The sequence below is a fragment of the Ptychodera flava genome, chromosome 8 (assembly GCF_041260155.1).
Source record: "Ptychodera flava strain L36383 chromosome 8, AS_Pfla_20210202, whole genome shotgun sequence".
Classification (NCBI taxonomy): domain Eukaryota; kingdom Metazoa; phylum Hemichordata; class Enteropneusta; family Ptychoderidae; genus Ptychodera; species Ptychodera flava.
In genome coordinates, this window is record NC_091935.1 from 8,809,226 (window position 1) to 8,831,057 (window position 21,832).

Genomic DNA, 21,832 nt, shown 5'->3' on the forward strand with positions numbered 1-21,832 from the left:
CATGTTGTGATTCCTGTCACAAAATAAAGTGTCAACCATGTGAAAGCCTAAAAGAAGATATTTCATCGTTTTTGTTAGTTGATCTGATCATTTTTCGCGAATGACTCATTGGGTTCAGAGGTCACTCGGAAAATAGAATCATTTGATGTTAGAGGTCATCCCTCCTTGAAAAAAGATACTTCAACAGAATGTTAAAAATACCAACCATGATGTCATACTTGTATGCAAAGCTATTGCCAAGGCCTGTATTGCTAATGCCTAAGATCAATGGCGAAGTGTCTATGGTAACTTTTACATTATTACAAATACCTGTCATAACAGATGAAACGCCTTGAAAATCTCGCTGATTCTTAAAATCATTACTTACATGACTCCAACGTTTGTAAAGTGGTAAAATAATTAATTAAAAGCCTATCAAATTGTTAAATGTTCGTAAAATGACCAAATAAATGCCTCAAAATCAGTCACAAGGATATAACAGTAATAAAATGCCCTTGAGCAAGGCACTTTACTCCTCAGTGCTCCATTGGGGGGCAATAGTGGGTTATGCGTACCTCATCCTGTAATTGGGCTAACGCCCGTTTGGATGATGGACTGATAAGAAAAAAATGCTTACAATTTTTAAAAAATGGTTATATCAGTGTTTGAAATGCCTAAAATAACAAACTGAATGCATTTAAAGTCAACTAATTTTCTGTAACATTTATGAAAATGCCAATATAAATAACTGAATGCCTACAAAGCTATTGTGAATGCCTATCATGATTAACTAAATGCAAATGATGTTGCTTAAAATGCCAAACAAATCAACTAAATGCGAATGATGTTTTTGCAAATGCTTAACATGATTACTGAATGCGAATAATGTCATTGCAAATGCCTTACATGACCATTTCAATGCTTAATACCGTAAGAGTAATGCCTAGCATGATTAACTGGATGCGTACAAACGTATTGCAAATGCCTAACATGATTTATTGAATGCCAATAACGTTATTGTAAATGTCAAAATATTCATCTCAATGCGTAGTGACGTGGGAGTAATGCCTAGCATATTATGAAAATGCGAATCATGTTCTGAAATTGGAAAATATAATATGCTTAAAATGCATTTATGACAGCTACGGCGTTCCATAGGATTTTATGCGTTGTGCGTACAGTTCCTGCACTGTCGAATTCATCGTAGAGGTCGCCCCTCACACAGAGGCTGTGCTATTTTCTTATTACTGTGTGGTCTGCTACACAGAACTTTGCTGGTGAGCTTTATAACAGCAAGAAGCCTCGTGTTTGTTTACAATTGTGTGCGTTTGTGTGTGTTGGTTCATAATAGTTTGAGCCAAACACCAATCGAGAGGTATCGACCATTGATTTGATAAATCTCATTCCGAAAGTATGTTCATATATTAAATCCGGTGAATCACGATTCCTAGAGAAATTTGCATACATGTAATTGTTTCACGTTACAAAGTTTGAAACTCAAATGCAGCACAGAAATACTAAATACTTTTGAGAATATGCAAACTTTCGTATCTCCTTTAGTTAAGCATGTCCCCAGCATAATTATTTTTACATTTTCAGTGTCAATACTGATCGCTGGTCAGGTTGTCTTCATCGCTTTCTTGATCGCTATCAACATCACTGTGGTCTGTGTCCGCCGATCCAAAAAGCGGAAAAAGAGAGAAAAACAACGGCAGAGGAAAAACAGACGCATGACAATGGTAAAACTCTTAATGATAGTTTTACTTCAAATGTCTGGACGCTTTGCATGGGTAGATAAGTTCAAATAGACATATGAAAGGATAAGAGAAAGATTGATAGATAGATAGATAGATAGATAGATAGATAGATAGACTCAGATGATAGATGGAATGATAGACATACATACATACATACATACATACATAGATACAAAGATACATACATAGATACATAGATACATACATTGATACATAGATACATAGATACATAGATACATAGATAGATACATTGATACATAGATACATAGATACATAGATACCGTGCATGCATGCATGCATACATACATACATACATACATACATACATAGGTAGGTAGGTACTACCAGGCGCCAAATGTAAAATAATTATTTTACACATTAGAAGAACATATTCAACGAAAAGGGTGTATTTGCATGCATTTATCAATAAAAAACTACTATAGCATAAGTATAAATAAATCAATACAGACATAAGTAAATACATATATGAGTGAAAAAACATACATATATGTGAACCAATTCACACAAGACCTATGAAGACAGACACATACATACATACGTGCATACGTACGTGCATACATACATACATACATACATACATACATACATACATACATACATACATACATACATACATACATACATACATACATACATACATACATACATACATACATACATAAATACATGCACATGCATGCATGCATGCATGCATGCATGCATACATACATACATACATACATACATACATACATACATACATACATACATACATACATACATACACACACACACACACATACACACACACATACATACATACATACATACATACATACATACATACATACATACATACATACATACATACATACATACATACATACATACATACATACATACATACATACATACATACATACATACATACATACATACATACACACATTCATACATACATACATACATACATACATACATACATACATACATACATACATACATACACACACACACACACACACACACACCACACATAACATACATACATACATACATACATACATACATACATACATACATACATACATACATACATACATACATACATACATACACACACACACACACACACACACACACACACACATACATACATACATACATACATACATACATACATACATACATACATACATACATACATACATACATACATACATACATACATACATACATACATACATACATACATACATACATACATACATACATACATACATACATACATACATACATACATACATACATACAAAAGCGGCAGATATATAGATAGATTGATTGATTGATTGATTGATTGATTGATTGATTAATTGAGTGAGTTAGTGATTTGTGATTGAGTGATGTGTACGTACGTATAATCAACGCAGTCCACGTAATGGCTCTATGCAATTATCTCAAACGACACAAATTTAAATGTTGCCAAGCAAGATGGACGTACCGTGAAAATCTTGATTAATTAATTGTTGTTTAATCTCCCTTTGCTTAGAAATCACACATAAACAATGGTTATTCTGTGGACATTTCAAGCAACGGTAACATACCAAGGTAAGCTGAATGAAAATAGACTACTTCCTATGTGCGTTGATGTGGTTATCGCATCGCAAAAAAATAGTACAATTTACTGATATCCCTGCGGCAGAAAGCAATGACGTCAAGATCAACCCGTCCCATGCATCGCGATTATCCGAATCACTGTGTTTTTCCTTTCCCACAATTACTATGTACGTCTTGTTCTCCGTCAAAAAGTTCTTTGACTTCACGATCAAGGCAAATGAAACATTTTATAGCTTTACACTCTTCCAAGAATTTCACTCAGTAGTTTGTAATGTGACACTGAACTGTATTGGGAACCCAACACAGTGCACAACCTAGTAACTTCATTTAAGGAATTTCTGGGTGGTGTTGAAAAGTCTCGGACGATTTCCTAATCACGTTCTCATCTGTATGTCTTCCCGGAACAGCGCCATCACTTCAGATGGTAGCCAGGATCAAGCGATGTCGATAGCCGTCGATGACCTATCAACTCTCAGTTCTGATGATGACGAAAGCGTCAAGAAAAGCGACCTCTCCAAGGATTTGAGTGAAGTTGCCCATGATTTTTGTGATAACACGACGTGGCACGGCCTGCCCAACATCGGTCGGTCCAGGTCGGGCGCCAGCAGGCTCTTGTGGGCCCTAGTCGTGGTAGGTGCGTGCATCGGCTTCATAGTACAAGCTTCTGTGATGATGATACGGTTCTACGACCGCAAGACGAACATTGACATGGAAGAGACGGGTGCCACAACGCTGAAATTCCCCGCAGTCACGATCTGCAACACCAACAAAGTGCGTGCCTCGGCGTATTGGACAGCAACCACTAGCCTTCGTTAACATGATGTTAAATATTAGAGTCCAAGCTTATTATGGTAAGTATATTCATAAAAAAAGATTTATAAATATGAAATTTGAAAGTTCCGTTAATAAATAATTCCTGAAAATTTTCCTGTGTGTCGTACCAAGACGTCTATGGCAAAAAAATTAAATTGTCCAACAACTTTTCCTTGCAGTGCCATGCCTTCCTGGAGATAGTCTCTGTAATAACGGCATTCATTGCGTCAAAGCCTACCTGGTCTGCGATGGAATGAGAAATTGCCCGGATGGGAGTGACGAGTTTGGCTGTGACTTCAGTAAGTCTCATATTACCCATACTTAAGTTCTTGGTCAGTGGTCTATGATGAGTTGCTGATCTCACATATTGATATTGTGAAGTATCTTTGAACACTTATTTATTTATTTATCTATTTATTTATTTATTTATTTATTTATTATTTATTTATTTATTTACAGGTAGCTATGTTTGCGGTGAGAATCAATTTAAGTGTTCAAAAGGTGGCACTTCCGGGGTGTGCATACCAGATGAGCGACGATGTGATGGTATTGAGGATTGCAACGAAGGCGAAGATGAAACGAACTGCGGTGAGTAACAGCCGGTAACCGGCGAGCCCGGTAACCCTCCCCAACCACGGTGCCATTGTGGACATTTGTCCACTCGACCCTTACCCTAACGTATCCCTAACTGGTAGATAGAAATGTTCTGGTGATGAATAATGTCGAACTCTGAGGGTATTTGTCCCGTCGCCTCGATCACACCATGAATGGCGATGTCCATAGAACATTTAATAACTGGGGGGATGGGGGTGGCTAGGGTCGAATGTCAAGACATGTCAACGGTTTGAGACACTGTAACACACAGGCTGAGAAAATGTAAATGCCGAAAAAATCGTCAAACCGTTCGACAGATCCTATTACCTAAAGATTTGTAATAGGCAACATACAAGTATTGTTTTGTTTCTTTGATGTCGCAATTAAATAGTAAACAATAGAAAAAACGTTCAGCGGGACTTCAGAATTTGGTCCTATACTAAGCTGCAGTAGAAACATTCAACATTATCCTAGGGGGTATGTTTGTAATTATACACCATTAAAGGAACCCCGGGCAAGTACTGATTTCTACCAGAAGGAGAATGTGGCCAAATGTTCTCCAGGTGTGACAAAAATTTTCTGAAATCGAGTTGGAAGGGAATTGCTATGGGTGTGGAACATACTGTCTTGATGTCAGTTTCGTCCAGCATATAAGTTTATAATCGTCGAGAGTCGAACCATCAATGAACAGGTCTACCGTGCGAATGGCCATCACACTGAACTAGTATTTCCTCTTCACAGGTGAAAGCAGCGGTCGAGAATGCGACGGTTTCTTTTGCGACAACAACTTTTGTCACCCGTACACGGATAAATGCAATTACCTTCAGGACTGCCGTGACGGTACCGATGAGGAAGGCTGTAAATTCAGTAAGCATGGCTTCCATGTTCCCTATGATGAGAAGTGAGCCACATTTGAGTTAAAAGACATCCTCCCACTAGTCCGTAAAGGAAAAAGGCCAATTATAGTGGGATTGACGCCATCAATTACCCGTACATCGATTCTTGAGCATGACATGTTTTATTATGGGTGAATGGACTGCGGGAAATTTCAATTTATATTGGAAATTTCGTTGAAACATTTCTATCATTGGTAATTATTTATTTTAGGTAAATCTTTGTAGTCTCTCTAAGAAAACCGAAAGCAACTGGATATTGATCAAGTGTATTAAAGACGGCGTATAAATCGCTGCAACTTACTATAATTATTAACCTTCAAAGTGTTTACATAATACTTGCTTCTGTGAAAGATGTTTTAGTTGACACTCATAACAAGCTATTTGGTTGGTTGTTTGTAGTTTACGTGAATACTTGCAAAATTATTACGACTAACATGTTCTAAATTACTGTTCCGTATCTTCGGCTTCGTTGTGCGAGTTTTTTTTTTTTCCACAAAAAATATTTCTAACTTTGTAGGGGTGTGTCAAGAATGGGAATTTACGTGTGAGAATAAGAAATGTATACCAAAGGAAATGCAATGTGATTGGATAGACGACTGTGGTGACCAGAGCGACGAAAAGAGTTGTGATTATGGTAAGCTGTGTTTTCATCATATCACATATGCGCCTCGAAAGCGAAAGACTTAAAGTTTTGCTCAAGCTTTTCTCAAAGAATCTTCCAACAATTCTATTTCAAAATCAAGAAAAATAATCGGGGTCACCGCGCAAATTTTGGTACCAGAGAAACAATTTGCCAGGCTTTACCGATGTTTGAAATTCAAAATGGCTGCCATACGTGTGTTAACGCTATTGAGTAAAATAAAATTATTGATTTCCGAAAAACTAAGACGGTGAAAATTTTTTTGGACCAAGAGCTTTAAAATGAGCCCCCACAAGTGGTAGATCAGAAAAGAATTGTAAAAATTTGAGAGTCTGAATGTCTGTCACCGAGGCGCGTTCTACCTTAAGGTAGAACGCACCTCGGGGACAGACATTCGGACTCTCAAACTTTACAATTCTGTTCTGATATACCACATGTGGGGGTTCATTTTAAAGCTCTTGGTGAAGGAAAACTTTTCACCAGCTTAGTTTTTCGAAATTCGGAAATTTTTATTTTTCTCCATAGAGTTAACACAGGGATGGCAGCCATTTTGAATTTCTAATATGGGTAAATCTCGGGTAATTTGTTCTCTAGTACCAAAATTTGCACGGTGACCCGTATTTTTATTCTTGATTTTGAAAGAGAATGATTGAAAGATTCCTTTAGGAAAGTTAGAGCAAAAGTTTAAGTCTTTCTGTCTCCGAGGCGCATTCTACCTTAAGAGTGAAAATGCGCTTGGTATTATGGTTTGATGGAATGAGATTCGTCTGAAGTGAGTTAGAGTTACAAAATGCTGCCTTCTTTGTGGCATAACAACAAGAGTGCCATTACACTTTGACCTCTTCAGCTCATCTGACTATCAACCGATCTACATTTCAATCGAAAATGGCGGGTTAGCTCAGAGTGACTGTTTTGAACGGATTTGATTATGGGTCTGCCAAGTTATGAAATCTTCAAACTTTTTTAGGGGAAACCCCGTTTTTGCACAGTCGCGCGCGTCAGAATCAGACGTTTTTACGCCCGAGATCCCGAATGAGCAGGGACATAAAAATACATTTTATCCGTGATAAACGAATCTCCAGCTAACTGGATTGCACTGGAGTAATCGGAGGTGACATAGACTCATCGAGTGGCAATCTTTTGAACGTATGTTAAGACCTGTATCATCAGTCGAGGGTCCTGCGCTGGAAAGACACAGGCCGTGCTCCTGATGTTGACTCGGACACAAAGTCTACAACTCAATCAAAATACATATATGCAAGTAAAACGCATTTTGTATCCAGCTAAAACCAGATGAAGGAAAATTTTACTCTGAACTTGCGAGCACTATGCATTGCCATTGGTATAAACCGTGATTAGCATCACTTCGAGAATAGCACTCAGCTGTCTCCCGAAATATCACACCCTGACTTTTACTCCTACCCTTTTCAGCTCCGTGCGCAGAAGACGAATTTGAATGCACCAACGGCGAGTGCATCAAGTCTTGGAAAGTTTGCAACAACTACAACGATTGCCCGGATGGAAGCGATGAGAAACAGAACTGTACAAGTCTTTGTGAGTTGTGCATATTCTACGGATCATCTGTCCCAATATACCGTGACTTACACGCCATGCTACTTCGCATCAAAAAACAACATATATCCAAACATTAAAGTAACACTTTAAAGTGGAAAGTTAACTTCATATGATAGAAGGTAGCATTATTCAAAGTTGTGTCCCTGTCTTTCCAAAGAAATAAAAGTATCTACATATACATATATCCCCAGACGTCATGGTACATATTGTAACGCCCATTCTTGTAGAGATTTTATCTCGAACCTTAACCCTTATTACCCCTAACTACAAGCGCAACAATATTTGCTCGCGCAGATTGTAATTTAGGTGCGCATGTACTAGTATTCCTACAAACCAACTTTTAAAAATTACTCCGCTTTAACATCTTCATTTAACGCGAATCCTTCATTATTTATTTTCATTCATTTTCATTCATTCTTTGTGCAGTATGTTCCGATAGCAACATCAACTGTAAGTTCTGGGCTGATAACGGCGAGTGCGACCAAACGCCGACGTTTATGAAGAAATACTGCCCTCTGAGTTGCAAAATTTGTGAAGGCGAAAACGGTAAGGTTCCCTGACAAACCTTGGATATCGATTCGCTCACTACATAGTTGATCTTCAGGAAAGTTTAGTCGTTGCAGTTTTATACCCTGTACTATTTCCCCTCTCCTGTTATTATAGCTAGTCAGACCACAGTAGCCTGTTTTCTATTATTTCTGCGCCTACGCGCCCCACAGACGTGTAAATATACGCCTGATACACACGTCTGAGGGGCGCGAGGGGCAGCTTGGAATTACAGGTGAGTGTAATTCAGACACTAAACCGCTTTAGTCACGCCATAGCTTGCCGATTTTATTCCACAGACCAAAGATTCCTGCCTTTTCGAGTTAAAACTCACAGCGCATGCTCAAAGAACTGTACAGCTCTTTCCTCGTCAGGCAATATAACATTTTCTGCCTGATCAAAGTAGACTTTTGCACGTTCATCTAATACTAATTCTCGACATGTTGATAAGATGCAATTTTCTTGATTTACAGTCGTACCAGACGCAACTGGCAAATGTCCCGATGGATTCTTCAAGTGCAACGACCAGATGTGTATTGACGAGATCATGGTGTGCGACATCAACGGCGATTGTCCAAACTCGGAGGATGAACAATGGCCAAAATGCATCTATCAGGGTAAAATCTCGCTTCATTGTATCGGAGTTTTCAATGATGTGTCAGTGATGACACATGGTGGCGGTATAACTTTGCAAAGGCATTTGTATCATGTGAGATCTCAATATTAGCACGCTAACGGCCACGGCGGGGTCTCTCCCGGGGTCTCTCCATCAACTGTATGCTCTGGATACTAGTACGTGCAGATGTTTTGACTGTGGTTCAACACGGTTGGCATGGTTCATGGAGGGATCGAAAATATTGATTCACAAAATAGAACTCGGAAACGGGGGGGGGGGGGGTCTGTGACCTCCGCTTGGTGTGATTGGGACAGACCTTTGGCGATTTTGTCTTCTCTGTTTGATGATGAGAGAAATATGAATCTAAGAATAATATATCACAGTGTTCGTCATTATCACAAAATGCCGTGCATTATTTATAATTTGTATGTTTATACCAGACTTTGGACGGGACAACAATGAGGTATTTGTTGACGGTTGGTGGCATAGATTTGCCAACATCTCCCAAGACGAAGAACTCTTTGAAAACTTCATCAAGTACTACTTCAAGGACCCGGGCTTTGACAGGTGCGTCGCGAGGACCCGCCCGACTGGAACGGCTTTGTCACGTTCAGCTCGACGCCTGACTTCAGCGACTTGAAACAAGTGCTGCAGCTCAGCGCCGAGGAGATTAAGGAGTACGGCCACCAGGCCGAGGACTTCATATTGCAGTGTAGTTACAATGAACGGCCGTGTAATCACAGGTAGGGGCGAAGTAAACACGACTTTGTCACTAGAATGATGACGGTGTGAGTCAAATCTGAAACACTGCCAGGAATAAAACCATTGAAAGCTTTATAAAGTTAACAAGAACCTTTAAGTTGAATTATTCAGGCATCGTTTGTCCAATAACTAGTTAACAGCCTTCACACCTCTACAAGAGAAAAACTTCTAGTGGACCAACGATGATTGTGCCATCTCTAATATTGCTGTAATAGTTTGAAGCTCACTTTTACATACCGATTTGAAAATGGTCAAAATTTAAAATTCCTGGCAAAACCAGATAGTCGGTTGCTCGGCAAAAAATGCGATTTAACTACATCAAGCGGTTTTGGTTTTTGTCTATTTTGTTATTTTTACAGAAGTTTAATGAGTTAATGACTACACTACAAGAAGTTTGATTCAAACGATAATTAATTGTGTCATTTAATCTTTATTTTCTCCAGTGATTTCAAACCCTTTCAAGATATAGTGTATGGCAACTGTTACACGTTCAATCACGGTACAGACGGTGACGTCATCAGAAACGCTACAAAGTCCGGTGCACAGTACGGTGAGTAGTTACTATCAAGGCATGCCAGATAATACAACCTACTATCATAATTAATTATCATAAAGTCACTCCAAGGTAGAGCAAGGCTGATAAAGCAAATGTTGTCTGTGACATATTGCTGATTGGCTAGTCTCGCTCCTAGTTCCCGGATGTACTTTACGTCGGAGGTCGCAGCTACCTTTCGGAGAGGCAGAGAACAGTATTTATGTGTGCGGTATATTTTGTTCTTTGTAAGTATATTGAGTTGTACTGTTTATACGCCTTCACCATTCAGGACTAAAACTGACGCTGTTCACAGAACAACATGAGTATCTTGGAATCTACGGCCAGGAATCTGGCGTTCGTGTCAGTGTCCATAACCCAGATCACATGCCTATGCCGGCAGATAACGGTTTGACAGCGAAGACTGGGGCTGCAACGTCCTTTGCAATTCGACAGGTGAGTTTTGTCATGTCGTCAAAGTTTCCATTTCCTGGCGTAACATGCGTGGATAAGAGGGAAATATTGATACAAATGCAGTAAAATTGCTTGTAGGCATCAACTATGACGTCAATTCTGATGACTCAGTGTTTGATGAACTGCACAAACCTTGATATTCCCACCAAATGCACGATTTTGACCTTCATCAATATATGAGGTACTATAATCACGAGCCCGAAAAGTGAATGCGCTTTGATCTAGCAAAGACGGCTGCGCGGATGAACACGGCATGGCATAAATAATTATATAGTTATGACGTGACCAGTCAATAATGACCTAGCATGCAACGCAGTCAGTCTGAACTTATCGATCAATACAGAAAAGTGATTAAAAGTCAAGAATTATAAGTGAAATGGATGAAAATTTCTTGTTACAGAACACGTACGAACGGAGAGGGCGCCCGTATGGTTTTTGTACAAAGACCAAGGAACCGATCTTTGAAGGTCTGCGTTTCAGCTACTCCACCCTGGTAGGTGTATTTAACAGAGATATTGATTCATAATTCCCTGTCAGCAAAAGTGTAAGCTTAAAGCATACGTTTGTTCCTTTTAAGAAATTACTATTATTATTTAAGGCAAGTTTATAGTCTGCTCAGGCTGTTGTTGAGATGAAAACTTTATTGTGCTGTGCTCGGAGAACATGTTATACATTTCATTTTCACAAAATGCTTGGCAACGGTCATCTAGGAGATGACGACATTAAAATGCTCGACGAATCAACAACTATCAATTATTGGAAATATTTTCAGTCTCGATTCTGTTTCTTTCAAAGGCTTGCAAACATATCTGCCTTCAAGAACGGATGCAGGAGTATTGCGGTTGCATGGACGTTCCATTTTACGGCGGTGGGAAATGTAAAATTCTAGACAAACGTCAAGGTAAGGGGCACGGGAACTGAAGCCCTATTTTTCGCATTCGGAGGTGGAGACTCTTGGTCGTAGAGTTGGCAGTTGTATGATCCTTTGCTGAAATACGAATTCAGTTTAATATTTTTCGGTGCAAATTGTTGCTGAAATGTCGAAAGATAAACACATAGGGACCGAAGGTAGTAAAATATACTCTGATTGATGTGTAAAAGAACTGATACCGCTAAATAATCAAGCGATCGTCGGAACTGCGCATGTGCGACTTTCTTGTATACAAACAATGTATTTCATGCACTACATATAGATGCATCACGTCAACATAGCTGCAACATTTAAATTTTATGATGTGCATTATGACAAACGTGTTTTAACTTTCATCAATCACCATCGTACCTTGGATACAGTGTTTACATCGGTCGTACGAGTTTCTGGCGACCTTTGAGCGCAGTTCCGACGACCGTCTCCTTTTAAAAAAAGACACATCCCACTATCCTATATATTACACCTATTCACTAAGTACCGGGTGCTTCCCCCACCGCACAATATCAGTTCCACTTTATTGTTGTGTTAATTTTGAGTTCGTGTTTTTTTTCTGTGCTTTTTTCCGTAAATCCGGCTACCTGTAAACTATCAGAGGCTTGCCGTCAGCTGATGCACTATTTCCAGCATAACCAAGTTCTTCCATGTGAATGCTGGCCACCATGCGAGTAAGTGAAGAATTACTTTCGTTATTTCATTGTGGTGCGTTGAGCTGTTCGAAGTACATGCGTGGTGTACAATTCACCATTATTCCTATGATTCTTGCCATGTTTAATATTGTGTTTACAGTAAATTATCTATGACGTCACAGTTTTAGTTTATATGAATATGCTCCATGGCTATTTTTAGCCACAATTCACGATTATTTTATCTTTCTCGAAGTCTATTGTTTAGTTAGACAAACCCAGAGGACAGAGACAATTAATTAAAATAATTCGATTTTATTTCGGTAGAGAAAATGGTTTCAGCAAGACAACATCTTTGGCATCCTGGCCATCTGAAAGTTACTTGGTAAATATATCTTTCCTATTGTAACAACAACTCGTTGTCTCTCTACCTCTCTATTTATATGTATGTATGTATGTATGTATGTATGTATGTATGTATGTATGTATGTATGTATGTATGTATGTATGTATGTATGTATGTATGTATGTATGTATGTATGTATGTGTCTCTCTGTCTATCTTTCTATCTATCTATCTATCTATCTATCTATCTATCTATCTATCTATCTATCTATCTATGGTCAGTGCATTTATTATTGGTCGATGTATACACCTCAAACTGTCTGTCACTCTATTCCTAAGGTAAATATCAAACGATGCCATTGAAAACAAACTAAGCAGTAAAAGTTTTCAATGCTTACAGACCCTTCCGATTCACATATAAAATTGCTGAACATAACAAAGTAATTTTTTACTTTTATATTCCATAGAGACAGCTTTTGAAAAGCATAAATGCAATTAACCCGAAGACGAAGAGAATATCGGACGCTGAATCTGCGCAGTAAGTACATGTATATATGATTTTATAAACCGTTCTTTTCAATCATTTTTTCAATGCGTACCCCCAGGACTATTATACATGAGGGATCAAGCTTTTTTGTCTTTTCATTGATACGAGGCCTGTCAGCTTTAAAAGTACATATTTTATTTCGACTCGAAAAGACAACTTAAATTACTGTAAAATAGGAAAAATGAGAACACTCGCTGACACGGGACTTGCGAAATGCATTACTAACAAGGCTGGTGAAATATCCATCTCTATATGTACGGAGAACCTGTTTGTTTCATAGTGTGCTTTCCGCCAACTTTTGCAGAACACAATAGTTTTACCGTGTATCTGGTCAGTCGTAAGAAAGCTATAGTTGCTGTTAACGACGATGTTTGTAATACTTTTGTTCATCAATGCAGAAAAAACCTTGCCTACATAGAGGTGTACTTTGACAGTCTAAGCGTGCAGTTTATCAGAGAAAACATAGCATATACGGTGAGTTACAGCCTCTACATGACCCCTGACCTAGACAATTGACACACACACTCTTCATGACCCCTGACCTAAACAACCGACAGATTCAATCTTTTGCTCATCATGCCAATATTGTCGTACATACATTTTGTGCAGATCTGCAACATCTAAGTATTTGGATGTCAATATTTATGTCAAAGATTTAATATATTTGGTTTTTGCATTGAGGTTGATACACTTTAGACCATAAGATTGTCACGTGGAAACGAATGGTGACGTCATCAAACCGCGGGAAAATTAAGAAAATCAAGTAATTGAAAAAATGCTGAAACTTGTTGACGACTTTCTCTGATGTGGGACTCGACTATTAAAAATGTTGATTTTTCGCGCCTTCCTTTATTAGGAACTGATTATTTTCATAGATTTTGTGGCACAGTAAATATCTCAACGTGCAGATGCGATTTCTCAAATGGGGTAGCCAACAACTCAAAGCCACGTGATCTTTAATGATTGCGAGTGTAGCTGCGACAGATAAAAGATAGTCCATATACGTAACACTATTAAAATAAACATTTTGGGGTGGCAATGAATGGGAGGGGGTTCACTTATGTTGACTGATGCACAGGAAGAATTTGTCGGCCCACCCCTGGCTATGATAAGGGACCGTTCAGTTTTTACGGCCGGGGGGGGCGGCAAAATCCAGGGGGGGGTCATCGTAATTTTGGAATCCGCAAAGGGGGGTCATTGCTTTTTCTCTCGTAGGATAGGGGGGGTCACCACATTTTCAAAAACATAATACCTACAATAAAGTTCAATTTATGCCATGGCCATGATCGACCCTCTTTACCGGCAAGCCGCCTTCGGCGGCCCACTACAATAAATTGACTTTATGTATTGGCCCATGACCCGCTTAACGGGCAGATGCCTTTGGTGGCCCACTCCATTTAGGTTTACTTCATGCAATGGCCATGATCGACCCTCTTTACCGGCGGGCCGCCATCGGCAGCCCACTACAAAAAATACAATGTCCATGGACATAAGTTGTCTATGGAAATGAAGTTAAAAATTGCCTTACAGTTGTCTTAACAGACGTTTGCATGGTTGTGGCTAGGAAGTTTGAGCACTGGCATCTCTGCTACACGAATAAATTGCGCCGCGTACCTGAGTTCAAATCCAAACCGTGCGGGTAAATTTGACACATGGGTTTTGGTTATTTTTCAGCCGTAGGGGGGGGGGGTCATCAATTTTTTTTTCGTTACAAAGGGGGGATCATCTTTTTTTCACGAAAAATGCAGGGGGGTCTACATTTTTTTGAACACCGGCGACAAGATTTTGCCGCCCCCCCAGGCCGTAAAAACTGAACGGTCCCTAACTGAACCCTCCTTTAACTCTTTGTCAGCTTTGCGACAGACTCTCAAAGTATCCCATTTGGACTTGAAATTTTAGAAATATCTGCTGACAAATCCACTCATATTCTGACAAAAAGTGTTTTTTTTCTGTATATACAGAATGACGATTTGATGAGCGATCTTGGAGGATTGCTTGGATTATACATAGGAGTTTCCGTCATAACGATATGTGAGCTTTGTGTCTTTATAAAAAGCCTCATCGCGCTGTTCGTCTTTCGAATAAAGGACGCGTTCTTCAAGAGGAGGAAAAAGAAATCGGACATGTATGACACACAGCAGTCGCAGGACGCCGGCGTGAATGGCGTCGTCGCGGACACTTCGGTGCACGATGGTGGCGCTGTTTCCACCACAGTGGAGACCGAGAATTTGTGACAGTGTTATTGTTCTACTAGTATGTACGGATATATCAACAGACATTTACAAGTGGCACTATACGTGAAGAGACGCTCGTGACCACAGTCATCGACCCATTAGGACTTGCTATGGAAACGAGGAGTTTCCCGCGAATTAGCCATGTGGTCATGGATTGGAGATATTGACTCTACGTAAAACCTCGTGTAGCATTGATTGCGCCGTAGAACTTCCAAGATAGCAGCATCAATTTTCCCAGATGTCAATGGAATACGGAATAGTGACTCTCCATTCGCCGCGAGACTCATATCCCTTCTAATGGACACCGTGCCGGTAGGAGTATTTTGCGGCCAAAGTCTTCGTACAGTCCATAACAGTTATTACCATATATACATTACGTGTTACAAAGGCATGAAGAGTTGATTTATTTCATTTAGCCTGTCATAAATGTCAATATTTCAAAGAGATTCAATCGATATTTTGATGATTTTAAAGAATGCTGTCTACAGACGTCCATGAAAAGTGAGAAAACCCCGCTTTCCGAGTGACGACACTTTGCACCATGACATATACGTTAGCCATTTGCTGGCCAAACGGTGTTTCTTCGAACATGGACCCTCAAAACACCTTGCAATGCTGACCTAGCCACGGAGGGCACATCGGACGATTGTCCCCGATTGTTAGCAAGATCGACGGTTCATGTTCAATGGTGTATGTCATTGTTGCATCCCTGGTATGGTTTAATAGTTCTAAGGGATGGACCATTTTGTATTCGGGGGTGTTGGAAGATTGTCTGTGGAGCATTGTTTTTTCTCCCTGCTTCACCTGGAATTACTTTTTGCAACCGTGAGATCGAATTCTTGCATCTTCTTTTCACTTTCCCTCTCAGAGTTTTTTTTTTCGCGCGAATAAAATACACACGCCGAAATGCCAATAATTGCTGTTTTTTGTTAAGATGCTTTTCTGCTCTGCATTTGGCATAACAAAAAAGACCGAATAAGGAAAGAAACGAAAAGCAGCACAAAGTTTAAGTAGAACTGTAGGCAAACGGCATCTGCTTCAGAATTCTGGAAAGTTGGAAAGAAAAGATAAACATCCTTTACTACCGCAAAAATTACTGATGGAGACAAATACGAAGTCATTTAGGTTTCAGTGCAAGGAAACCACTACAATTGTTAGTGATTAACTTTGATTTAGATATTAGGCTAAAAGTATGTTGCACACACCGACTAAGGATTTGAAAGACTACAAATGCATAGAGATAGTTGAATACTGGAATTTCATGAACAGTCAAAATGTATTATACATAAAATGATTTCCCATTATAGACAAATGAATATCCCAAGAATAGGATTTTTTTTCAAAATGCAGCTGCTGCATATGTATATGCTACAGAAGTATTTGGTATTTCTAATGTTTCAAAAGTTGACATTATACATTGGTTAAAACTTAGGGTATGTATTGCTATTCTTTGTGGAAGGCAGCTTCTGTTTGGTATCAACAGGTGTATCCTATAACATGCTTTGAAAGACAAAATAAATCATAAAAGGATAATATTAAGACATTTATAAGAAGGTCAATTTTACGATATTAAGGATATTATTAAGATATTTATAAGTAGGTCTATTTTATAGCAAATTCTTGCACTATTGTCCAACCCTTGTCACATTGTATGGCAAATGTTGTGCTTCAAGTTGATAGAAATTGAAAAATGGTAGTTCTACAAACATTCAATATTGGGGTCAGTGCGGGAACCTCTCGATGTGCAACAAATACTTTTTATGACTAATTATGATAAGCCTAGCACAGCATTGTAAAGAACAACAATGGACACAGGATGTCCAGTACAGGCTAAGTGAACAAGCTGAATTGAGTATTCAAGCTATTTCCACGTATAAGGAAACTGCAGCACAAGCACAGCAAATGAAAAATGCTACTTAATGTTTCAAATTGAAACGCTGGCTTCATGTAAAAAACAGCAAAAGTGTGAGTAAAATCGGGCATTAATGAAATGTAATGAATTCAAATGTTCAGTGTGGAATTTTTGTGCCGAAAATGAAAGATGTTATAAAAATAAGATGCCCGAAGGGCGCGTCGACATTGAAAGATGCTATAAAAAGTGTGCCCGAAGGGCACGCCTAAAATTAAAGATGTTATGAAATGTAGCGCCCGGAGGACGCGCCGAAAATGTAAAGTAAGTTACTGTTCATGCATTATTTTTATTTCATATCTGCTGTCGAGCTTTCCTTTTTCTCTGTCATCCATGATTGGATTATTTCAAAGGCAATCTCTCGGAATCTTTTTTTCCGAAATCTCCCAAGCGCCCCCCCGATATAAAATGGTCCATCCCTAAGTGCTTGACTATTGGTTGTTTTACGGGTACTGATATCAATAACATAACATTACTTACATTTTTTCCGTTTACATTGCCTGTTTTATAGATTATCCGTAATTTTTTTAAAGTTATCTTTGTTTTAGGAAGTGTATTAATTATTTCGTGAAGTGTTAAATTTGTCAGGTTGATGATAGCTGCTTGTACGTTCCCTCTTATGGATTCTATATTTTTTCAAAGACAAAATTTGTGCTGCACAGCTTCTAATGTGAGATCAATCATCCGTTGTGGAAATCTTGTGCCTCGATACCTTCGGCCGTCATACTAAAAGTAGTTCATTTTGTAGAATAACATATTCCCCTCCCGAGTGAATAATGGTGTAAAGACATTGTCTACAAATTATGCAAACCGCATCTCCACTTTATGTGGCAGGTCAGGCAGCGCGACAAATGCAGATAAAAATATCTCAATAAGGCCAGACCAAAAAAAAAAAATAATGTTCTGGGGCTCTTTCTGATGAATCAATAAAAAGCGGCGAGCAATTTTGTTTTCCGAATAATATCCAACAATTTTATGACAACTTGTGCCAAGTAAATGTATAGCTCCGGTAAGAAACACGCAATATTATTTTCAATGAATTTATTCAATTTTCAGTGCAGCAAGAACAGCTGCTGATGAAGTGTTGTTTTTTCCTGGTAGAATGCACCTCGGGGACAGATTCTTGTGGCATACCACTTGTAGGGGCTCATTCTGAATCTTATGGAGTATGTAAAGTTTTCAGCGGCTCAGTTATGTGAAAATCAGGAATTTTATTCCCCCCTCCCATACAGATAACACAAGGATGGCGGCCATTTTGAATTTCAAATATCGATAATTATTGGGCAGTTTCTCTAGTAACAAAATATGCATGAATGACCTTGATTCTTACACTTGATTTTGAAAGGAAATTGTTGAACAGCTTGCTCGAGGAAAATTTGAGCAAAAGTGTATATATCTTTTATTTTCGAGGCCCAAACTACCTTAACCAACTTACCGCCATTGTTTGAATGCAACCCCTTTGTTTTCTACGGTAGAATTAGACCTGTATAGAGGGGTATGGAGTGAAATATTGAGCTTTTGAAATGACCGATATTAATTTGTTAACAGTTCCGTCTGTCACGCGCGCATTTCATTACCGGTATGTACAGTGCCGTGTATGATAAATATTGAGGGAACTCAAGCCTGGGACAGTGGATTCATCCTATGAAGGTTTCTTCTTCTTAGTATATTTCGTATATCTCTTCCAGCCAACAATTTCTCAATTTCCTCAACAACAATGTGTAAGTGGGTCATCAACATTCAACGCACAGAGTGTCCGAAACTCGACAGCGTCACTTACACTATACTTCGCGACGTCCGAAAAGTGAATGTGCGTTACTTTGGGTGTCATTTTTGTGTACGGTAGGGAGAAATTATGCAATCAATGTAATAACATCTAACTGTGAAATGTTGATTTGTAAATATTTTTATTAATAAAAGTCAACGCGTAATCTATAGTCGTTGTTTCATGATGTGTTCTGCATATTTCCTAATCAGATGTCAATTACTTTTTCCTATCCCCTGTTAACATTATTTAAAAAAAAACAGTTTCTACATGACCACTTTCTCAGGAACGGTTCATTTGACCTGATTGTCTGCCTATTGCTTCTCAGTTATGTTACCCTGAAAATGACAGTACTTGGACCCGAATAGCATTAAACTTTGACGGACTACGTGTCTCAGCCGAGCCTCGTCATGTAGCCGTGCACACGCGTTAGCGCCCTCTAGGGCCAGTTCTTCGTGCTTTTTACTCCGATGCAGCTTCAGACAAGGGTGTCCTTCGGATGTCTTTTAAATTCGACTCTTAGTCCGTGTCAAACGTAAAGAGAGGAACAGAAAGGGGTTATCATAGAAGTGCATTACATGCAAAGTGAAATCACGAGAAATGGTTACTATTAAATTGATATTATAACCGTTCGTTATGAGGTAGTTAAAACTTGTGAATACACTGACCTTTTAGTCCACCTGGAAAACAAAGTGTTCTAATTTTCAGAGGCTTCATATCTAAATTTACTCCTGACAGAGAAATTTGAAAATTTGCTCTTATACATTTCTATACGTAGCAGTGGAACAACATTAAAAGACAGGATTTCCTTAAGACTAATAATTATCTTTTAAACATTTATCATCTATCAAAATTGACTATATTGACGAAAATAGAACGATGGCCACTACCATGAATTCAAGTTTAAGATTACAAGAAAGGTCCCATATTGAAGAGAAACCACCATGCAGCCATGGTTTAAGTCTGAGTTTGTAGGGCATATGGTATTGAACGAAAATACCCATAAGTCACCTCGGTCTTACAAAATGCAGTGGGTCAAAATTATGATATTTCTGTCAGTTTACATTACTACATAAGTACGTATAGGATACGTTGACGAATATTTCTCAGCATTTCAATGGTCTTCATCTTGTAGATTAACTTATTAACATTTCTTACTTAAAATACGGTCCCTTTTTTGTTGACGAAGGGCTGTGCTTAAATTGCGTGCAAAATATTGATGTTTAATCATATTGGTGTCATACAGACTGAAAAACAAGAATGTGTTTTGGCGCAATAGCACTCTGCAGTTAGTAGCGCTGAAAAAGACTCTCATTGGGAAATACCTGTGCGTCGAGGCAAGTCAGTCACTTAATAACCATGTGAGAGAGTGTATTGCATGCAATAGTAGCCTATCTGTGCAAGTTAGGGTGAGGCGAGTTAAAAATTGATCAGAACTGTGTTTTACTGTTCGTTCGTTCTGCGGCTTCACGGAGAGTTCGTTTACTTCAAAACCTACGCTTCCTGAGGTCGCACACGTCATCGATTTACTGAAAGACGAGACTGTAATGAACGGTAAATAGCATGTAATGACACATCAATAAAAGCTTGGCTCTCGAATTTCGCAGAAGCAGCTGAAAACGACCGGCGTAATCAATCGGAGGGTGAAGAGGCCGTAACAAACCGCACCGCTTGTTGCAGTGTGAAGATCTCTGCATGAGAGTGATTCGACTGAAAATGCAAACATCCATGCAAGCGTACGGTGCAAATGTATACCCGTACTTCTACTGTCAATCACACGCATCCTAAGTGCATGTATTTGAGCGTCTGTTGTTGGGATCGATGCGACACATTTTAACCGTTCGTTGTCAGGAGAAATTCATTTTAGCGGCATTACAAAAAAATCACATAGATGTATAGAAGAATGTTTATTCTGTTGTGAAGCGATTTTTTTCGACAAATACAAGTCGTCGTTCATCACCGAAGGACACGCCATACCCGTTATTTATACATGCTTTCCTAGCCAAACATGCCCTACTTTTGGTGTCGGCTAGTACGTGAAAAATGTATAACGTGCTTCATCGTGGAAATAGCTTCATCAACTGGAATTGGATAATTTGAACTAAAATTTAATTTGAAAGCCGATATTTGATAATAATTTTAAGAGATCACAGTTGTAACAGTCTCCTGGCGCACCGATAAGGTATTCGTACTTAACAGGCCAATGTCTGCAAATAACAATAATGTATGCAACACTTTTCGCCCATGCATTCACGCATAGGCGTGTTTTCAGCGACAGTAAGGTGCGCAAACACAGACAAGATAGGACTTAACGCGGAGAAGAGGGACCACATAGCCATCTTGCAAAAACACACTCACGTAAATGCTCTCTACCATGTGTCGGCCATTTCGCATTTTCACATGCGAGAGCTAGAGCCGACAGTTGTAATTAATCATCACCTCAGAAGTTCAAAGTTTGAAATATTAATTAAATGAATATTCAACAATATACTCGACGTAGATGTAATTTTGAATAAATGATACCACATGAACAATATGCCATATGTAACAATTTTATTATTAGAATTATTGTTTGTGTTAGTATTACTATTATATTTACGTATTTATTTATATATAACTTATTTACTTATAGAGATTTTACTTTCAAGAAGTGCAACACATATGCCGTCGAATCATA

General features: G+C 38.7%; 2 protein-coding genes across 2 annotated transcripts in view; both read left to right on the forward strand.

The window, feature by feature from the left end:
* The window catches only part of LOC139139494 (neurogenic locus notch homolog protein 1-like), a 63,508-nt gene extending 59,339 nt beyond the window's left edge, over nucleotides 1-4,169 (forward strand). The window contains exons 11-13 of the mRNA XM_070708408.1: nucleotides 1,579-1,718; nucleotides 3,286-3,344; nucleotides 3,761-4,169. Coding sequence (XP_070564509.1) covers nucleotides 1,579-1,718; nucleotides 3,286-3,344; nucleotides 3,761-4,169 — 608 coding nt within the window. The remainder of the gene's footprint in view (nucleotides 1-1,578; nucleotides 1,719-3,285; nucleotides 3,345-3,760) is intronic.
* Nucleotide 4,170: 1 nt separating this feature from the next.
* LOC139139495 (uncharacterized) lies at nucleotides 4,171-19,327 on the forward strand. The gene is made up of 17 exons (XM_070708409.1): nucleotides 4,171-4,204; nucleotides 4,626-4,754; nucleotides 5,502-5,627; nucleotides 6,174-6,290; nucleotides 7,728-7,850; nucleotides 8,298-8,417; nucleotides 8,891-9,126; nucleotides 9,601-9,776; nucleotides 10,239-10,345; nucleotides 10,620-10,783; nucleotides 11,202-11,294; nucleotides 11,597-11,702; nucleotides 12,325-12,397; nucleotides 12,683-12,740; nucleotides 13,168-13,238; nucleotides 13,646-13,721; nucleotides 15,209-19,327. Exons 1-17 carry the CDS (start codon nucleotides 4,171-4,173, stop codon nucleotides 15,479-15,481), a joined length of 2,082 nt encoding a protein of 693 aa, XP_070564510.1. The 3' UTR covers nucleotides 15,482-19,327.
* Nucleotides 19,328-21,832: the final 2,505 nt, after the last annotated feature.